Genomic DNA, 21,823 nt, shown 5'->3' with positions numbered 1-21,823 from the left:
TCGATCCCGGGTCCCCAGGATTGCGCCCTGAGCCAAAGGTAGGCGCCAAACCGCTGCGCCACCCAGGGATCCCCTCAAGCTTTTTTTTATTTCAGTCTGTTCTAGCAGGCTTGTTCTCTGGTCCTGGATTTTAGTTCTATCTTGATACCTCTCTTTCTATTTTCAATCATCCATATTTCTTCCAGACTTTGTTTGTGTCCCTTCCACACCTTTTTAGCTTATAGCAGCCCACCTGATAGCAGACTGACCATTTTACCCTCTTAAAACATGTCTTGGGGATACACTATAGACATTTGGCTTGTTAAATTCCATTAAACTCTGTAACTCAGCCTTCTTATCTTGAAGGTTACCCCTAAAAACACAGTCCATTTTTAGGAGAGATAAATTAATTTTGTGGTGAGGTATATAATTTTCTGACAGTCCATCTGGTCTGAAAGGTGACAAACTGACTTTAGAGGAGATAGTGAGGATCCAAACAAAAGCAAAAACTAGTTTGGAGACAAAGAGCAAAACTAAGACATCTTTTAAAGTTAAGTTCTGATTCTGAACTTAATTTTTATATATTTATTTTATATATTTATGTTATACATAGTAGCATTATATAATTTCTAATTTACTAACCTACTTCTTGAGGGGACTACTTAAAATTTTTTTTAAGAACAGACTTACCTATGAGTAACTGAAATAGTTAATATGTATTAACTCAAAATCTCAGTTTTACTATATCTCCAAATCGTTAAAAAATCTGGTAGGTCAATGGTGTAGAGAATAAAATTAATATATATATCAAATAACATGATTGAGATATTTATCATTTTATCCAGTGAAACTAAAGTCTCAAGGTACAACTATTCTGAAAACGATATATTTTCTTAAAAGAAAAAGCCTTTATCTTCTATGGCAGTAGAATTTTTGTCCGTCTAATGTATCCTTGCTGATTAGTAACATGATTGAATAGAATTTTAAACAATTCTGCTAGTTAAAATCAAAGATATTTTTATTATTTTTAAATGTTTGGTATTGTTTTTGTACAAGTTGTGTTTCATTTATCCTAATTCATATTCTTTTGTTAAAAGTCAGAGCAACCTCTGTCCTTCCCAGATATGGTACACCATGCCTGTTTAAAGGACACTTGAGCACCAAAAGTAATGGTAAGTGAGGTATTTAAGTGGTAGAAGATTGTGTTAAAAGATTGACTGTTTCCTTTATTTGTGAATTATAGAACATGATGAAAAATTACTTCATTTAATCAATATTGAACTTCATATTGTTAATTATAATTAAATATCAGAGTTCTTCAGATGAGAGAATTTAGGAAGGTATCCTTTTAAACTATTGTTGTGCCCAGGATGTGGACCTGGCCCCCTCCTCCTGCCCCTGCTGCAGCCCCAGCCCCACTCTACCCTGCTGGCCGACCTCCCCTGGCATCCAGCACTCCTTCCTCGATAAAATGGTTACCAAGGTTATTAGAAGAGGTTATTAAAGACACCGGCACTGGAAAGGAAAATCTGTGCAGAGAAAAAGCACTTGAAAAACGCATTTTGTATCAGGAGTAAACACCTCTGGTTTTACTTTTCCAAGTGGATTTCTAGATTCTATGAAAAAGAAATCTGTATTTTCTGTGTTTTCACATTTTAAAGCCTTTAAATTTTTATTAACATAAAATATATTTTTATAATTATGGATTCAAAATTTAAACTCTGAAAAAAAATTAAACTGGGTTTTTTAGGCAAAATAATTGAAAGTCTTTTTCCTTATTAACATGAAAAATCTTTGATACTGGTTCCTCTAAAAGTGAAAGAAGGATCACATTTTCAGTTAACTTATTTCTTATAATAAAGTATATATACACATAGATGGGAATAATAAATGTTGAAAAATTATTTCTAACTACAAATTTAAAACCAGATGTAAAATATATGTACATTAGAAAAGCCAGATAAAGAACACTAAGTAGTTTACTCACATTTTTTTAAGAATATATGTACAGAGCTCTTATAGGTTTAGTGGTTCTAAGTAGGAGGCTGCCTGGGTTCACATCTAAACTGCGTCCTTTATCAGCTGTAGCACCTTGAAGACCTTATTGACATCTCTCTGCCTTAGTTTCCATTTCTCTTAAGTGGTGATGATAATGACTAAATGATTGTTTACATGTGAAGAGCTTGGAACAATGAATATATGGTACCTGTTCAATAAATTTCAATAGTAATAGTATCAAGCTTATCATTATTATGTATGCTTGTATTATGCATAGAATTTCCCTAGAAGGTTGCATAAAAATAGTAGCAGAATATACTTCTGGGAGGGGAGACTAGAGGTCATGGCAGGAAACTCATTTATTTTATTATCCTTTTTTTTAAATTAATTTATTTATTTATGAGAGACACAGAGGGAGGCAGAGACAGAGGCAGAGGGAGAAGCAGGCTCCATGCAGGGAGCCTAATGAGGGACTTGATTCCGGAACTCTGGGATCACATCCTGAGCCGAAGGCAGACACCCAACCCCTGAACCACCCAGGCATCCCTATTTTTTTAATATTTATAATGCCATTTTAGCTGTTGCTTTTCTTTAACTATATGTACATATTCTCAAAAACAATCTTTAATGTTTAAAAGTTATGCCTAAAAAAAAATAAAATAAAAAAAATAAAAGTTATGCCTATATTTATTTATATTTTATACATTTATACTTCTATAAGAACTTACTTATTTCTAAGATTTAAACAGTTTAGATGATATTGAGAAGTTTAATGTCATGAATTTTTTTTTTTTTTTTTTAAGGTTTTCTTTATTTATGATAGAGAGAGAGAGAGAGGCAGATACACAGGCAGAGGGAGAAGCAGGCTCCATGCCAGGAGTCTGACTCGGGACTCGATCCCAGGACCGCAGGATCGCGCCCTGGGCCAAAGGCAGGTGCCAAACCACTGAGCCACCCAGGGATCCCCAAATGTCATGAATTCTATGTGACTTTAAGATAGTCGTAATACTTCAAGAAGAGTGTGGTAAACTGATCATGTTTTCGGGTGTAAAATTAGAAGTTGCCTCTCAGAAAAGAATCTTTGCATGGTATTTTAGAGTTTCAATTTTGTTTGATTCATTTAACTATTAACAGTGCTAACATTTTATAATCAGGAAAGTGGCTAAACATTTTTAGTTATGAAATTGAGACCTGTCAATAAGAAACAGTTTTGTAGGGCAGCCTGGGTGGCTCAGCAGTTTAGGGCTCCCTTCAGCCCAGGGTGTGATCCTGGAAACCCGGGATAGAGTCCCATGTCGGGCTCCCTGCATGGAGCCTGCTTCTCCCTCTGCCTGTGTCTCTGCCTCTCTCTCTCTCTCTCTCTCTCTCTCTGTGTCCCTCATAAATAAATAAATAAACTCTTTAAAAAAAAAGAAAAACAAAAGTTTTGTAAATAAATATACTGATAGATTATGTTTTAGGATCTCTTCCCAAACTCTCAGTCTTAGAAAGGTTTAAACCCAACTAGTCAGTAGATTGTCAGTTATCAGTGCAAGATCAAGTCTAGGCCATACTCAGCATCACAGATATGTCAGTATGTCCGTGGTTAATTTTCAGAACATTTTATAAAAATGAGCTTAATAATCAGTATCGTGTTTATCTCATGATGACTATTATATTGATTCTAAATATATAATGATTAAATATGTTTTAATTTTTAGCTTTTTGCACTGACTCCTCCTCTCTCAGACTAAGTACTCTCCACCTGGTCAAGAATCACATGGCTGTTCACTATAATAAAATCCTTTCAGCCAAAGGTAAAAATGTGCAAATGTGAACTTTCTATACGAAATTTAAGCCCTCAACTTCACTTCTCATTAGGGTAAATCTGTAACAAAAATGAACACATTATATATAAATGGATTTGTGTTTGGTATGGTAAGATATCAGCTATTAACTCTTAACTTTTACATAGAAAATTCAGAATGCCATTTTTATTCACTATATTTGATATCTGTGTAATAGCTACATTATTTCATCTTACCTCTATTATCCCTAATACATGTTTGTGGTTAGATATTGATCTTAATAAAAGTTTATAACCTGCTTTTTTGCTTTCAAATCTAAAGTTGTACAAAGAGGATGCAAGCTACTATTTTTTTTCTTTTTTGTTGCTGTATTGAGATAATAACTTACAATAAAATGCGCTAATTTTAAGTATACGGTTAAGTGTTTTGGAGCATATATACATTTGTATAATCACCACAACAATCATTCTATAACAGGGATCAGCTAATATAGCTTGTAGGCCAAATCCTCCTGCCACCTGTTTTTGTATAGCTCTTAAACTAAGAATGATATTTATATGTATGTTTTTAGTTGGTCAGAAAAAAATCAAAAGAGCAATATTTCCTAACATATGAAAGTCACATAGAATTCAAATTTCATTGTCCATAAATAAACACAATTATGTTCATTCTTGGATATACTGTTTATGGTGGCTTTCTCATTAACAGGCAGAGTGGACTAGTTGTGACAGAGACTGTAATCACTCTGTAAAGCCAGAAGAATTTGCCATCTGTCCCTTTGCACAAAAAGTTCGCTGACCCCTGATATGGAACATTCTCATCACCCTAAAAAGATCTCCCTGGTCCTTTGCCATCAGTCTCTACCCCCGATCCCTGGCAATCACTGATCTGCTCTCTGTCACTATAGTTTTGCCTTTTCTAGAATTTCATATAAATGGAATCATCCCCTGTGTAACATTTTGTATCTGGCTTCTTTCAATTAGCTAATGCTCCGGGGACTAATGCATGTTGGCATATGCATCCATAGTTCTTCCTTTTTATTGTTAAATAGTTTTCCATTCAATGAATATACCACAGTTTGATTATTAATTCATCAGGTGGATATTTGGATTGTTGTTTGGATATTTTTGACTCAATTTTGGCCATTAAGGATAAAGCTGCTATTAAGTCACATATAATCTTTGAATATGTGCTTTCTTTTCACTCGGATAAATGTATTCACTAGGATTGGAATTGTGGAGTAAAATGGTAAGTATATGTTTAACTTTATAAGAAACTGCCTGTTTGCCAGAGTAAGTGCCATTGTGTATTTCTATCACTTCCACATTCTCGCCAGCACTTCCTTTTGGCAGTCCTTCTGTAGCCATTCTAGTGGAGATGTAGTGGTCACGCATCAGAGTTTTAGCTTGTATTTCCCTGATGATGTTGAGCAACTTTTCTTGTGCTTATTTGCTATCTGTAGACCTTCTTTGGTGAAATAGCTGTTCAAATATTTTGCCATTTTTAAAAAATAAGTTGTTTATTTCTTAATATTAAATGGTGAGAGTTCTTTGTGTATTAAATACAGATCTGGTATCAGGTACAGTTTCTCCCAGGCTGAGACTTAACTTTTCATTTTCTTCTTATAATTTTTATTGTGAAATACTTTTAGACTTATAGTAAAGTTGCAATGATAGTATGGTATCACAGAAACCCTTTACCCAGCTTTCCCTAATGTTAAAATCTTATATAGCCACAGTACAATTATTAAAACTTGCAAATGAATATTGATAGAATACTATTCACTACAGACCTTACTTGACTTTCACCAATTTTTCGGTACTGTCTTCTAAAAATTTTTTTGTTTTCTTATTTGGAGAGCTAAAGTTTTTAAATTTTAGCTCAAATTTTATGAAGTTTATATTTTAAATGATTGAGAAATCTAAAGAAAAATTGTATTTTGTGACATGTGAAATCCAGTTCAGCTTTTCAGTTAGTTGTTTTAAGAGTATATACTTTTCACATCCTTTTTAAGAAATCTTTTCCTAATCTTAGGTCACTAAGATTTCCTTACGTGTTTTCTTTTAGAAGTATAAGTTTAGCTCCTACATTTAAGTGTGTGATCCATTTTGAGTGACTTTTTAGCTATGATGTAAGTATCAGTTTTTCGCCTATGAATATCTAGATACTCCCAGTACCATTTTTTGAAGAGATTGTCTTTTCTGTGTTGAATTGCCTTTGCCTTGGCAGTTTTTAAAAGACACCTGCCCCATATTTGAGGGTATATTTCTGGACTTATTTCTCAGTTCTGTTGATTTTATATATCTATCTTTATTATAATACCATACCTTCTTAATCATTGTAGCATTATAGTAAGTCTTTAAAGCAGATAGTGTAGGACCTTATATTTTGCCTTTTTGGGGGACTTGTTTGGAACTCCAATTATAAGTATGCTAAGTGCATTAATAGAGGTAGGGTTACGTCAGTAACGCTCTGTGCATTTATTTTCCAATCTTTCTTTACTCTGTTTCACTTTTAATAGTTTATATTGCTGTGCTTCCAAATTCACTAATACTTCCTTCTGCAGTATCCAATGAGCTATTAATCCCAACCAGTATATTTTTTTATCAAGGCTATTACATTTTTCATCTCTAGAAGTACCATAAAAATCAGAACAAGGAACTGCAAATTCTGGGGCTTTTTGTGCTTTCCACATTTGATATATGTTGTCATTTATAACTATTAAGAATATTATTAAACAACGGGTTTTTTTCTTTCAGCTGCAGTAGACTGCTCAGTTCCATTAAGCATAAGTGCCAGCATCAAATGTAAGTAATTTTTGACATGCTAACTTTTATTTATTTATTTTTTAAAGATTTTATTTATTTATTCATGAGAGACACAGAGAAAGAGGCAGAGACATAGGCAGAGGGAGAAACAGGTTCCCTGTGGGGAGCCCAATGTGGAGACTCAATCCCAGGACCCCTGAATCACAACCTGAGCCAAAGGCAGATGCCTAACCTCTGAGCCACCCAGGCGTCCTGACATACTAATTTTTTTAAAAAACTTATGGCTAGATGGGTGATGGAGACCAAGGAGGGTACTTGTGATGAGCACTGGGTGTTGTCTATAAGTGATAAATTGCTGAACTCTACTTCTGAAACCAGTATTGCACTGTATGCTAGCTAACTAAAATTTAAATAAAATTTTTTTATAAACCTTAATGGTAAACTACATATAACATAAAATTTACCATCATAACCATTTGTAAGTCTAACCATCTTAACCATTTCAGTGGCATTAGTTGTGTTCATGTTGTGGTATAACTGTCATTATTGCCCATTTCTACAACCCTTCTCATCTTGCAAAGCTGAAACTCATACCTATTAAACAATACTACCTTGCATCTTTCATTCTGTTTTCTGTCTCTGATTCTGACTCCTCTGGTACCTCATGTAAGTGGAATCATCCCATAGTTTTCCTTTTGTGACTGGCTTTTTTCCCTTAGCATAATGTGCTTGAATTTCATCCATGTTGTAATACATGTCAGAATCTCCTTCCTTTTTAAGGCTTTTTTGTTGCTACAGTCATAAGTCAGTAGACACTTGGGTTGTTTCCACCTTTTTTATTGTAAATAGTTCTTCTGTGGACATGGATATACAAATATCTCTGAGACCTTACATTCCCTTCTTTTGGGTATATATCCAAAAGTAGAATTACTATAGTATACGGTAATTCTACTTGTAATTTTTTGAGAAACCACCATAGTATTTTGTATAGCAGCTATATCATTTTGCATTGCAAGGGCTCCAGGTTCTCCACATACTCCCCAATAATTGTTATTTTCTGTGTTTTTGATAGTAGCCAACCTAATGGATTGTTGATGTATTGCCTTTTGAGGAGGCATTTTCAAACTTTTAAAAAATATCCATAAATAAAAGAAGATTGTATTTCTAAATTTGAGAACTTAGAATTGAGCCCAGGCTTTGCCACTACGTTGCTGCATGACTTTGGATGAATTATTCAACTTATCTGGATTTCATTATTCCTACATATAGAAATTTGAATAGGGCAGCCCGGGTGGCTCAGCGGTTTGGCGCTGCCTTCAGCCCAGGGCCTGATCCTGGAGACCCCGGATCGAGTCCCACGTCGAGCTCCCTGCGTGGAGCCTGCTTCTCCCTCTACCTGTGTCTCTGCCTCTCTCTCTCTGTCTCTCATGAATAAATAAATAAAATCTTAAAAAAAAAAAAAAAAATTTGAAAAGGACTAAAAGGCTTGCCAAAGTTAAGTTCTAGGATTCTGTGATTCTCACTTCTCTTGGTTTATTAAATTAAATGAGCAAATACAAAAGAGTGATTCATTAAAACTACCAAAACTGGCACTATTCTTCAGATAAAAGTTGTCTAATATTTATTATATCTATTTATCTTAACTGATACACTTGATAGTATCTGAAAATCTATATTGACCGAAGGTTTCTTTTCTTTTTTTTTTTTTTTTTAGTAGTGTGCTGGATTCTTTTTTTTTTTTTTTTTTTTTAAGATTTTATTTATTTATTCATGAGAGACACACAGAGAGAGAAGCAGACACATAGGCAGAGGGAGAAGCAGGCTCCATGCAGGGAGCCCAGTGGTGGGACTCGATCCTGGGACTCCAGGATCGCGCCCTGGGCGGAAGGCAGGCGCTAAACCACTGAGCCACCCAGGGATCCCCATGATCGAAGGTTTCTAAATAATCTTTACTAAGGAAATAATAAGACCCCAAAATTTGAAATTCCTATTTTAAAATGTTCTAAAAGGTATCATTTGAGGCCTTTGTTTGAGTTCAAGTCAGGAAATATATACTTAAAAATAGCCAGAGGACATAGATATCATAGCCTGTGCTTGTCTTATTAGTAATCCAGTACTACTAGAAAGACAAAATCAGACAGAGAAGATTTCTACATTAGAAAATAAGTATCAGGGGTGCCTGGGTGGCTCAGTTGGTTAAGTGTCTTGCCTTCAGCTCAGGTTATGATCCCAGGATTCTGGGATTGAGCAGGGATTCTCCCTGCTCAGTGGGGTGCCTGCTTCTCCCTCTGCCTGCCTCTCCCCCTGCTTGTGCATGCAAATGTGCGCATGTGTGCGTGCCCTTCTCTCTCTCTCTCTCTCTCTCTCTCTCTCTCTCAAATAAATAAAATCTTTAATTTTTTTAAAAAATTTTATTTATCTATTCATGAGAGACACAGAGAGAGGCAGAGACACAGGCAGAGGGAGAAGCAGGCTCCATGCACCGGGAGCCCAACGTGGGATTCGATCCCGGGTCTCCAGGATCGCGCCCTGGGCCAAAGGCAAGCGCCAAACCGCTGCGCCACCCAGGGATCCCGAGATAGGACTTTTTTAAGTTGAGCCAGTTGCTACCAGCTGCCACTAAGTGAGCAGTACCTTTGCAGGCCCCGTTGCTTGGCACTTTGTATTCTTACCCTTAGGTTCCTTTATTTGTAACAAGCCCCAAAGTAGGCTCTCTTATCTGTGAAGGAATCTTGGAGTTCAGATAATTTTAGAAGAGCAGAGACATTGTAGGCAAGCATCCAGACTTCAATATATAATTTTAAAAACCAAGTTGAAAAAAAATAAAAAATAAAAAATTAAAAATTAAAAAAAAAAAAATAAAAACCAAGTTGACCACAGCATAAAAGGTATGTGGGCAAATCAGTTTACCTCTTACCCTCCTAAGGGTGTAAAATAATCTCTAAGGATCCTTGCAGATTTTTAATTTCTTGGTGTATTCTTTTTCTTCTGTGTTATATTAATGATATTTTTATAACAAAAAACTGATTCAGTATTTACCAACTTAAAAAATCTGAATATATGGGGTGCCTGGCTGGCTGAGTCCATAGAGCATGACTCTTGATCTCAGGGGGTCATGAGTTTGAGCCCTATGTTGAGTATAGAGATTACTAAAAATAAATAAATAATACTTAGAGCTGTCAACCAAAAGGACACTTATAATTTACTGAATGAGGAACATGATAGGAAGAGAGTTGGGGGAGGAAGTGAACCAGGAGCTTACTCTTGGTCATTATTAAGTTTGAAATAAATACCTGTTAGTAGATAGCCAAGTAAAGATCCTAAGAAGGCAGCTGGAGTTTGAGTCTGCAGAGAAAGAGAGAAAGAAAGATCAATTGATAGATCCAGGATGCAGAAAAAAAAAAATTGGGAATTGACAGCATGTAGATTGTGTTTAAAGATTGTTCCTGGGATCCCTGGGTGGCGCAGCGGTTTGGCGCCTGCCTTTGGCCCAGGGCGCGATCCTGGAGACCCGGGATCGAATCCCACGTCGGGCTCCCGGTGCATGGAGCCTGCTTCTCCCTCTGCCTGTGTCTCTGCCTCTCTTTCTCTCTCTGTATGACTATCATAAATAAATTTAAAAAAAAAATTAAAAAAAATAAATAAATAAAGATTGTTCCTATTGCATGTATTTTTGTTTTTGGAATTTAAATGTAGCTAGTGCTTGGTTTATCCCATGATATTTTTGTTTTCAATCGGTTGAGACAAGAGGTTTTCCTTTTTTGCCATGTAAATGAAGAAAATTGTGATGGCTAGAAGAATTACAAAGATTATCATAACCATTCTTGTTATAGAGCTGATGTTCATTATAAGTAATATAACTAACTTAGAAACAGATTTTATGGACACTTAAAAAAGGAAATCTCTGGGTTTGAGCCATTTGTTTATATAAGATACACTCTTCTTGTCTAAAAGACTATTGACTTAAGATCCTGGAGACCCCGGGATCAAGTCCCACATCGGGCTCCCTGCATGGAGCCTGCTTCTCCCTCTGCCTGTGTCTCTGCCTCTCTCTCTGTCTCTTGTGAATAAATAAGTAAAAATTTAAAAATAAAAATTAAAAAAAATTAAAAAAAATAAAAAATAAAATAAAAATTAAAAATAAGATAATAGATCTGACAGTGAAAGTTCTATTTAATCCACTCCACAGATATCATCTGCTTTAATGTGGTTAATATATTAATAATAATTAATATATAATACATAGCTATATGTGTGTAATAATATATAATAAATAATAGTTAATAATTAAGCAGGCATTTGAGGATAGAATAAGCTGAAAGTAATACAGTCGACACCAACAGTTCACATAGTTGGGGCACCAACTCTCCACATAGTCAAAAATCCCTGTGTAACTTTCGCCTCCCCAAAAACTTAACTACCAAGAGCCTACTGTTGACCTTACCGATAACATAGTCGATTAACACATATTCTCTGTGTTATATGTATTATTAATGTTTTATTGTTACAATAAATTAAGCTAGAGAAAAAATGTTATTAAAATCACAAGGCGGGCACCCCGGCTGGTAGGTAGACTATGGGACACTTGATCTCAGGGTTGTAAGTTTGAGTCCCATTTGGGAGTAGAGATTACTTAAAAATAAAAAAATCTTTTTTTAGGGATCCCTGGGTGGCGTAGCGGTTTGGCGCCTGCCTTTGGCCCAGGGCGCGATCCTGGAGACCCGGGATCGAATCCCACGTCAGGCTCCTGGTGCATGGAGCCTGCTTCTCCCTCTGCCTGTGTCTCTGCCTCTCTTTTTTTAAAAAAATGGCCAAGTTACTAATTAGGTTTTTAAAAAAAGAAAATTGAAAGAAAGAAAGAAGAAAGAAAGAGAAGAAAAGAGAAGTCAAGAAAAGAAAGAAGAAAGAAAATTATAAGGGGGAGAGAAAATACATTTACAGTACTGTGTTATAAAAAATCCACATATAAGTGGACCCAAGCAGCTGTTCAAGCGTCATCTATATTTCAGTCTACCTTTTAAAATAATAAATATAATTTATTATGCTTATTTTTAAATCTTTATAGTTCAAACTTTAAATATACATGTATATTTTTTAAGCTTGTAGAAATTTTTTTTAAGACTTTATTCATGAGAGACACAGAGAGAGATCAGAGACAGAGGCAGATGGAGAAGCAAGCTATCTGCATGAAGCCCAATGTGGGCCCAGGACCCTGAGACCACTACGTAAGCCAAAGGCAGTCACTCAACCACTGAGCCACCCAGGTGCACCCCTAAGCTTATAGAAATTTTTATAAAGTCTGATTCAGATCAGAGTGATTTGAAACTTGAAATTATCTTATCCATTAAATTGGGATAAATTCCAATTTTAAAAGTACATGATAAATTTTAATTTTATATGGAAACAAAAGTCATTTTGCTTATGGTTAATCTTCTATTTAACTTTGAAATTTGACTAGCTTTAATTTCACCATTTTCAGCCTTCATACAATGATAAATCTTTAATAACAATTCAATACCTGACTTAAAGCATCGTGAAGTGCAAATGAATGGCAGTTAAGAGAAGTAGAAATCAGTTATCCTAATTGAAAATAATGTTATCTTTTTGAAGTCTATAAAACTTGAATTTGTATGGCATGTGTTGTTATTGGCAGTAATATTGCATTTGAGGGAGAGTGTATGGACTCAGATTCCGCATTTGGTGATGATAGCGTCACAAATAACAAGTCAAGCATTTCTCACCTTCAGTATCTCTGAATATCTGCTAGGAATTGCTTTCTTGAGCTCTTAGGCTTAGCCATTTTGTCACATCTTGTTTACGCTCTTTAAATACTTAATGCTCTTTAAGTTTCTGTATATTAAATATCTGTTAGCTTCTCTTTATATAGAAAAGTGTATGAATTTTTATTGATGTATCAATAGTGTAAACATTTTTAGCAAGAAAAAAGTGCGCCCTTATTCGTCTTCCAAGACTAAAACCTTAATTTTTCGGTCTTGTTCTTTATTTTAAAAGATTTGTTTTCCCCATCAGATGCAGACCAACAACGAAGAGAGAAACTTAAAAAGGAATTAGCACGATGTGAAAGGGAGTTGAAATTAAATAAAACAGCAATGCAAGCCAATTCTAAAAATAATTCCAAGTCATTATTTAACACTCTACAAAAGGTAAGATAGTATTTTTACCTGTTAAAAGCAGATGTTTCTGAGATATTTCATTAGTGGTACAATCTGTTTTTGTGGTAGCATGTTTACTATAGGTCAGAATCAGAAACTTCTATAAAGAGCCAGGTAATAAATATAAGCTTTTTAGGCCCCACAGTCTCTCACAACTCCTCTGCCCTTGGATAGTAGCCACAGACTGTTCATATAAATGAACAAACATAGCTGTGTTCCAGTAAAACTTTATTAAGAAAGACAGGAGGCCAGATTTGGCCTGCAGGCTATAGTTTACTGACCCCTACTCTTGGTGTTTTGTGATACCCTTAACATCTGATTGGGGAAGTTCTCTTATTCCTAGTTTGCTAAGAGGATTTGTTTTTCCCTTCTCGTGGATGGATGTTAATTTTATCAAATGCTAATTTTTTTGAAAAGATGGTATCATTTTTCTTTTTAATCTGTGTATATAATAAATTATAGTCAAGTTTCTAATGTTCCTAGTATAAACACAACTTGTCACAATGCAATACCTTTTTTATATGTTGCTGGATACAGTTACTAATACTTTGTTTAGAATTTTAGTATCTACCTCCATTATTAATATTGACCTGTCATTCTCCTTTTTGTCTACCCTATGTCAGGTTACACTAGCTTCATAAAATAAATTAGATTCTGTTTCCTCTTTCTGTGCTCTAGAATAGTTTACATAAGTTTGGAATTTTTACTCCTTGAATTTCATGGAACTCAACATTAAAATTATCTGGGCCTAGAGTTTTCTTTGTGAGAAGACTTTTGACTACTAATTCAATTTTTTGAATCATAAGAACTATTTTTTTTTAAGTTGTATTTATGTTGGAAGTTGTCCATTTCATCTAAATTTTCAAATTTTGGGCATAGGCCTATTTAAATATAATCTCTCTTAATCTCTCCTCAGTATATATTATTTCCCCTTTTTATTCCTCGTGTTGTTTGTGTCTTTATTCTTTTTTCTTTTTTCTTTTTTTTTTTTTAAGATTTTATTTATTTATTCATGAGAGACAGAGAGAGAGAGAGAGAGAGAGAGGCAGAGACACAGGCAGAGGGAGAAGCAGGCTCCATGCAGGTAGCGCAATACGGGACTCGATCCCAGGTCTCCAGGATCACGCCCTGGGCAGAAGGCAGGCACTAAACTGCTGAGCCATCCAGGGATCCCTCTTTATTCTTTTTTCTTTGATTTTTCTCACCAGAGATTTGTTGGTTTTTAAAATCTTTTTAAATGGCATTTTGTTTTACTTCATTAATCTTCTCTATTGTATTTTGTTTTCTAGTTTATTAATATCTGCTCTTTTTTTTTTAATTTTTTTTTTTAATTTATTTATGATAGTCACACACAGAGAGAGAGAGAGGCAAAAACACAGGCAGAGGGAGAAGCAGGCCCCATGCACCGGGAGCCCGACGTGGGATTCGATCCCGGGTCTCCAGGATCGCGCCCTGGGCCAAAAGCAGGCGCCGAACCACTGCGCCACCCAGGGATCCCTTAATATCTGCTCTTATCTTTCTTTTCCCCTTTTGGTTTCCTTTGGATTTATTTTGCTTACTTTTCCTACTTTTGCTTAGCTTATTTTCAGCCTTCTGGCACAGTACAAGCATATTTTAAGGTTATAAACTTTCTTCCACATGCTGCTTTAGCTGCATCCCGTAAGTTTTGTTATAAGGTATTTTTATTATGATTCAACTCAGAGTATTTTCCATTATAATTTCTTTTTTAACCTAAGAGTCATTTAGAAATATTTCTTAATCTCTGTGTCATTTTTTTTTTTTTTTAATTTATTTATGATAGGCACACAGTGAGAGAGAGAGAGAGAGAGGCAGAGACATAGGCAGAGGAAGAAGCAGGCTCCATGCACCGGGAGCCTGACATGGGATTCGATCCCGAGTCTCCAGGATCGCGCCCTGGGCCAAAGGCAGGCGCCAAACCGCTGCGCCACCCAGGGATCCCTCATTTTTTTTTCTTTAGAAGTTTTCTCTTATTCCAATTTCTAGCTTAATTATATTGTGATTAGAGGATATCCATATGATACTCATTTCCTGAAATTTGTTGAGAAATTTGTTTTATGGCCCAGTAGGTAAACAGATTTCTTAAAATGTACTGTTATTGTGTGTTTGAAATGAAAATATAGTTGTGTACAGTATTCAATATACAGTGTATTCATTATATTAAACTTGATATGTATTTAAGTCTGATTTTTTTGTCTGATCAATCTATCATTTATTAAATCTCCCACATGATTATGTATTTACCTATTTCTCTAAAAATTAGTACTGCCAATTTTTGTTTTGTAGATTTTGAGTCTATATTATTATTTTATACATGCAGATTTAGAGATACTATATTTTCTTGGTGAATCAAATCTATTATCACTGTGCTTTGAGCTTCTTTATCTTAATGTTTTTTTGCTTTAAAGTGTTTTCTGGGGATCCCTTGGTGGCTCAGTGGTTAAGTGCCTGCCTTTGACCTAGGGCATGATTCTGGAGTCCTGGGATCAAGTCCTACGTCGGGCTCCCTGCATGGAGCCTACTTCTCTCTCTCTGCCTGTGTCTCTGTCTCTCTCTCTTTCTCTGTCTCTCTCATGAATAAATAAATAAAATCTTTTTAAAAATAATTAAAGTGTTTTCTGATAGTGATAAAGTTAAACCAGTTTTCTTTTGATTACTCTCCCTTGCTGTATCTTTTTCCATTTTTTAATCCTAATATTTTAGGTGGGTCCTAAAGTTTTGTGGTATTTTTTTATGATTTTATTTTTAATGAACCTCTATACGCAATGTGGTGTTCAAACCCTAAGATTCACATGCTCTACCGACTAAGCCAGCCAGGTGCCCCTTTTTTAACTGAACATTTAAAATATTTCTCTATTTCCAGCATTTTTAATATAAATTAATAATTATATTTGGAGATAAGAATGGAGTTTGTTAAAAATATAGAATTAAGATGTTTTCTTTCATTTTTTTCCTTAAACTGTAACCTTAAGTTTTCTGCCTCCATAAAGTAGTTCATTTATGTTTTATGTGTGTGTATTATATATTTTTCCAGCTTCATTTAGAATTCATAGTAATTTACAGTTTGCCTACATTTTTATAAGCCTTGATAAATATTTAGACAAATTCAGATTCAAATTATTATTTTAGATATTTTAATAATTGGGCTTTATGGTTAATATATACCTATCTTAGTTATAATCTGCATTTACTGAAAACTCTGCTACAATTAAAAGGAAAATGCTAACTTTAGCCTCTAAACATATTAACCGCTATATACATAAGATCATATATATCAAAAACCTTTCTAGGGAACCTTGGTGGCTCAGTTGGTTAAGTGTCTGCCTTCAGCTCAGGTCATGATCCCAGGGTCCTGGGATCGAGCCCCACATTGGGCTCCCTGCTCAGTTTCTCCCTCACCCTCTGCTGCTCCTCCTACTTGTTCTCTCTTTCTCTCTCAAATAAATAAATAAAATCTTTAAAGAAAAAAAAAAACCACCTTATAATTGCCCACACTCTCATGCTATTCTTTCTCTTACACTTCGACTCTTCTCAGGAGCCTCCAGTGCCTTTCCATCTGCACCCTGTCACCTCCACACCATTATTCACTAATCACGCACATCACTGGTACAGCACTTACTAGGTGCTATTAATATTAGTTGAAAATGTGGATGTGACCCATATTCCTAAATAAATCTATGAAACATTTTTAAAGCAGTATAAAACCATGAAAAGCAAGAGTTATCAATGTATTTGCTTTTTTAAAGATTTTATTTATTTATTTGAAAGAACATAAGCAGGGAGGAGGGTCAAAGGGAGAAGGAGAAGCAGACCCCCACTGGTAAGAAGAGAGCCCAGTGTGGGGCTCTATCCCAGGACTCTAGGATCATGACCTGAGCTAGGGGCAGACACTTAACCAACTAAGCCATCCAGGTGCCCCTATCAATTTATTTTATAAAATATAATTTGAAACATTTTTGCAAAACAAGTGTTAATCGGATTTTTAAATAATTTGTACCCATCTTATTCTGCAATTGAATTGATTCCTTAACTGTATTAAAATCTAACAATTGGAGGGGTGCGGGTAACTCATTTACTTGAGCTCCTGGTGGAATGCCCTTTCGGCTCAGGTCATGATGTCAGGGTCCTGGGTTCAAGCCTCATATGGAGCTCAGCGCAGTCTGCTTGTCCCTCTCCCTTCCTATCTGTTTCTCCCCTAAGTTTGTGTGCTCGCTCTCGAATAAATAAATAAAATTTTTTTAATTAATTAATTTTAAAAATCTGACAATTGGAAATTCTTTGTATACTATTTCTTCTGACATTATTCCTGACGAAGATTTAGTACGTTGTTGTTCTTGACATGAAAACATTATGAGTGGGGATCCCTGGGTGGTTCAGCAGTTTGGCACCTGCCTTCAGTCTGGGGCATGATCCTGGAGTCCCGGGATCAGGTCCCACGTCCGCTCCTTGCATGGAGCCTGTTCCCTCTGCCTGTGTCTCTGCCTCTCTCTCTCTCTGTGTCTCTCATGAATAAATAAATAAAATCTTTTAAAAAAAAAAAAAGAAAAAAAAAAAAGAAAAAAAAAAAAGAAAAGAAAAGAAAACATTATAAGTATATGAACTATTCAATGATTATCACTTTACACAAATTCTTAAATCACAGAAACAGTTCACAACAAATTGCATTGAAGTGTAAAGCGACTAAAGAAAGTGAAAGTGGCCAGATTACCACCAGAATTTTTGTTCCATTCACATATAAGTCATAAAACTTTTTCCAATTTTAGAACTTTGCAGTTATCTGTTATTCAGATATTGGTGAATTTACCAGTGTTACATATTTTCTGTGAAAATTATATCCAAGCTTTCTGATATTTGTGGCTACAGGAAACAATTATATAATCTCAAAAAAGCAGATTGGGGGGATCCCTGGGTGGCTCAGCGGTTTAGTGCCTTTGGCCCAGGGCGCAGTCCTGGATTCCCGGGATCGAGTCCCACATCGGGCTCCCTGCATGGAGCCTGCTTCTCCCTCTGCCTGTGTCTCTGCCTCTCTCTCTCTCTCTCTCTCTCTCTCTCTATCATGAATTAAAAAAAAAAAAAACAGATTGGTACAACTGATTTCATACTGTGTCCTACTGGTTTCCGAGAAAAGAAAAAGTATAGGATACAAGGTAGGAATTATGAGACGTAAAAATACAGGAAAGTTTCTTGCCTTCAGTTCAGAAACAGTTTTTCCATCCCATTTCAGACAGATGAGAGTATATATCTGCCTTTAAAGACTTTTCTTTGGTGTTTCAATTTGTCTATTTAATAACCATTACTGATAAGAGTTTTCATACAGGCAGTCTAATGCCTTATACATATCTGCCTGCTCTGATCTCAGCTTGTTCTGTTCCTTTAAGTGCAAATAATTCCTGTGATTATTATTTAATAGCCCTGTAGGATTTTTCAGATCCTAGAAATTTTTTCCCCAGGAGCCAAACTCTTCTGGTCCATGAGCCTCGAGTCTTATTTGAGAGCATTTTTTAAAATGAATATACTGAAATCATTTAAAAAGTGCCCTAGCGATTCAGAATTTAATGCCAAAATATTTCCTTGCTTTGAGTAATTTTGCCTTATATTTGGGATCAGGTTAGAAAGTACTTGGAAAGGAAATAGTAGGTGACTTGACCTATTTTGGGCTTTAGTTACAGTATTCAGTCATTTGCAATTTTCTTACTTAGCTAAATCAGTACTTAGGTTAGCTAACTGGTTCACCATCAGAAGAGTTAAGATCAGTTTAAAATTCCTCATGGTGTAAAAAAAACTAAAATACAGGGACACCTGGCTGGCTTAGTCGGTAGAGCATGCAACTATTGATCTTGGGGTCGAAGTCTAGCACCATATTGAAGGTAGAATTTACTTTTAAAAAAAGTCTAAAATAGGGATCCCTGGGTGGCGCAGCGGTTTGGCGCCTGCCTTTGGCCCAGGGCGCGATCCTGGAGACCCGGGATCGAATCCCACGTCAGGCTCCCGGTGCATGGAGCATGCTTCTCCCTCCGCCTGTGTCTCTGCCTCTCTCTCTCTCTCTCTCTCTGTGACTATCATAAATAAATAAAAATTTAAAAAAAATAAAATAAAATAAAAAATAAAAAAAGTCTAAAATATATAATTTTCAGATGAGTCTTTATAATAGACAATATGATGTAAGTAAGGGTGAAGAGCATAGGCTCAGCCTGGGTCTAAATCTATGAGACCCTGCACGGCCTGAGTTTCTTCATCTTTGAAATGTAAGTAGTATTTTTATCACCATCTGAAAGTTGATGTGAGAATTCAGTGAATTGTGCATGTAAATTACTTACAACTATACCTTACATGTAGTAAGCATAGTAACTTACTAGTAGCAGTGATAGAAGTTCTTAATTGTCCTCTTTTATCCTACTCAGTGGTAAGAGCAGTGCCTTGCACACAGGAAGCACTCAGCTATCCTCATACTCAGCTTGTTCACCTTCCTCTGGTTTCTCTCCCCATGAGCTTTCAGGGCAGAGGTAACAGCTAAATCCTAGCCATCTTCAGCTCGGAATCTGTAACTTCCATGTAACTTCCCCTCTATCAAATAAAGTATCTCAAAGTTCTGTAAAGGATACACAGGTGTCCATAAAGTCTGGAATCATAGACATGGCTTTTTGGACACCTAATCTGTTGAAAGAATACAATAGTATCTATGTTTCAAGACTTTGTGGATACCCTGTAGAAATGGTTCTTCCAAAATTAAACCAAAAGGAAATGGAGCAGCCCCAAACATCTTCCCTTTCAGCCTTCCCCACTTGTGAGGAGAAGTGCCTTTTAATTTCTTCAAAGCTTTGAAGTACGAGAACTGCTGACACTAGAGATTGCCATAAAGATGGGGAGAGAAGGAGGGCTGCCACCAACAGTGGTTGAGAAGGGGATTGGTGCTGACAAGTGATTTGGAAACTTTCCGATAAAACTGCTGTCTACCTATAGATTTTAATACACAAGCTCAAGACCACAAATATAAGTAGATATTAGTAATTACTATTATTATTATTTTTTTAGTTTCAGAAAGAAAAATGATTGCTAGGGCCCCTAGGTGGCTCAGTTGGTTAAGCATCTGCCTTTAGTTCAGGTCATGATCTCAGGGTCCTGAGATCAAGCCCTGTGTCGGGCTCCCTGCTCAGCAGGGAGTCTGCTTCTCTCTTTCCCCTCTACCACCACCCCCACTCTTGCTTGCTCGCTCTCTCAAATAAATAAATAAAATATTTTTAAAAAAGAAAGAAAAATGATTGCTATTAGTTATATTTAGAATTCTATTTTTGTATATTAGTAATTCAAAACCTTGATTAGAACTTCATATACAATGCTAACATCTTTGGGAATATATATATACTCTCTAGACCTACTAAGGCAACCATTTTTGGGTATATAATCTGGAGATCCCCAATTATGTGAATTTGTAAGCATAATTGATGTTGATCAAACCAAATGTTCTGGGTACCTGAGTGGCTTAGTTGGTTAAGTGTCTGCCTCCAACTGAGGTCACAATACCAGGGTCCTAGATCAAGACCCACATCAGGCTCCCTGCTCAGTGGAGAATCTGCTTCTCCCTATCCCTCCATTGTTCCCCTTGCTTGTGCTCTCTGGTGCTCTCTCTCTCTCTCTCTCTCTCTCCCTCTCTGTCTCCCTCTTTCTCTCTCTTTGTCAAATAAATAAAAATAAAATCTTAAAAACAAACTAAATGTTCTTAGCCCTCAGGAGAACCACAAGATGAAGATGTGTTAATCAGAGAAGTGAATGGATTTCCATCCTTTACAAGGTCACCAGTAACTTCTTCAGAGAAACTACACCTAAATATACCTAAATCTGATAAAGTCCTCACAAATGGTACTGAGAAGAACTCCAGTCCCTGTGTGTTCAACATGGATTACACCACCTCTGGGCCCAGGAGACCATGCTCTGGAACATCACATGGCCGAGGGCCCAAGAGCACGTTCCCAAATACCCATCGCTTTCAGTTAGTTATTTCAAAAGCGCCCAGTGGGGACCTTTTGGATAAACATTCTGAACTCTTTTCCAACAGACATTTGCCATTCACTCCACGCACTTTAAAAACAGAAGCAAAGTCTTTCCTGTCACATTATCGATATTACACACCTGCCAGAAGAAAAAAGGATTTTACAGATCAGCGGATGGAAGCTGAAACCCAGACTGAATTAAGCAGGTATGGCACATTTACAGCCAGTAGTAATTCCTTTAGAGTGTTATAGAATTTAATAATAATATTCCTTATTTGGGGACACCTGGGTGGCTCAGCGGTTGGGTGTCTGCCTCCAGTTTAGGGTGTAATCCCAGGATCCGGGAGGGATTGAGTCTCACATCGAGCTCCCTGTGAGGATCCTGCTTCTCACTCTGCCTATGTCTTGGCTTCTCTCTCTGCCTCTCATGAATAAATAAATAAATAAATAAAATCTTTAAAAAATAATAATATTTCTTATTTTTTATGTTACATACCTAATGTGTCAGACTTAAGGTCTGGTAGTGCCTTTTTGAAGGGGATGAGATTAATGTGACTTTTCCTTTTGCATGTATCACTAGAACTACCCAAGTCATTGTTGAAAAGTAGCTATTAAACTTGTCAAGCTCTTCTTATAAACAGGAATGATACATATTTTAATTTATTGTTTCAAACATGGTATATGCTTTTAAATATACTTTCAGAGAATCCTTAAAATATGTCCTCAAACAACAATTGTGTAACTAGGTCCATAGATTCATGTTAAAAATGGAAAAACAGTGGACTCTCAAGAGAAGAAAACAACTGTTTGTCTGACTCTCCCTGGGCCTCCTTCCCACAAATAACCAACCCCACTCTCATGTAGCAACAGCTCCCCAGGAATAATTCAAGCAATTGGGATGGTTTCTGGAAATTAAGTATAATTTGCCTCAATAGTGTTTTCATATATGATAGTGCCTGGCACATATTGAACATTCAATAAAAGTTTGGCAAATGATGAAACAAACAAGCAAATTTTATGAAGTGTTAACTGATTTATGATTGTTTTTTCTGGTGTTACATAAACAACTATTTGCCTGGTCCTAGGTTTTAGTTATTTTTAGAAAGCAAAAA

At 35.9% G+C, this 21,823-nt stretch overlaps 1 protein-coding gene across 5 annotated transcripts in view; it reads left to right on the top strand.

Moving 5' to 3' along the window:
* Positions 1-21,823, top strand: part of SPATA7 (spermatogenesis associated 7) — a 39,815-nt gene that overhangs the window by 6,279 nt on the left and 11,713 nt on the right. For 2 of the 5 annotated variants that reach the window (XM_041759591.1, XM_041759596.1), the window contains 5 exons: positions 1,077-1,151; positions 3,678-3,773; positions 6,524-6,571; positions 12,545-12,696; positions 20,445-20,917. In XM_041759591.1, coding sequence (XP_041615525.1) covers positions 1,077-1,151; positions 3,678-3,773; positions 6,524-6,571; positions 12,545-12,696; positions 20,445-20,917 — 844 coding nt within the window. The remainder of the gene's footprint in view (positions 1-1,076; positions 1,152-3,677; positions 3,774-6,523; positions 6,572-12,544; positions 12,697-20,444; positions 20,918-21,823) is intronic. The other 3 variants (XM_041759592.1, XM_041759594.1, XM_041759593.1) reach the window with 3 other exon arrangements.

Source organism: Vulpes lagopus, chromosome 6 (genome assembly GCF_018345385.1).
Source record: "Vulpes lagopus strain Blue_001 chromosome 6, ASM1834538v1, whole genome shotgun sequence".
NCBI lineage: Eukaryota > Metazoa > Chordata > Mammalia > Carnivora > Canidae > Vulpes > Vulpes lagopus.
This window is presented reverse-complemented; position numbering and strand designations above follow the sequence as displayed.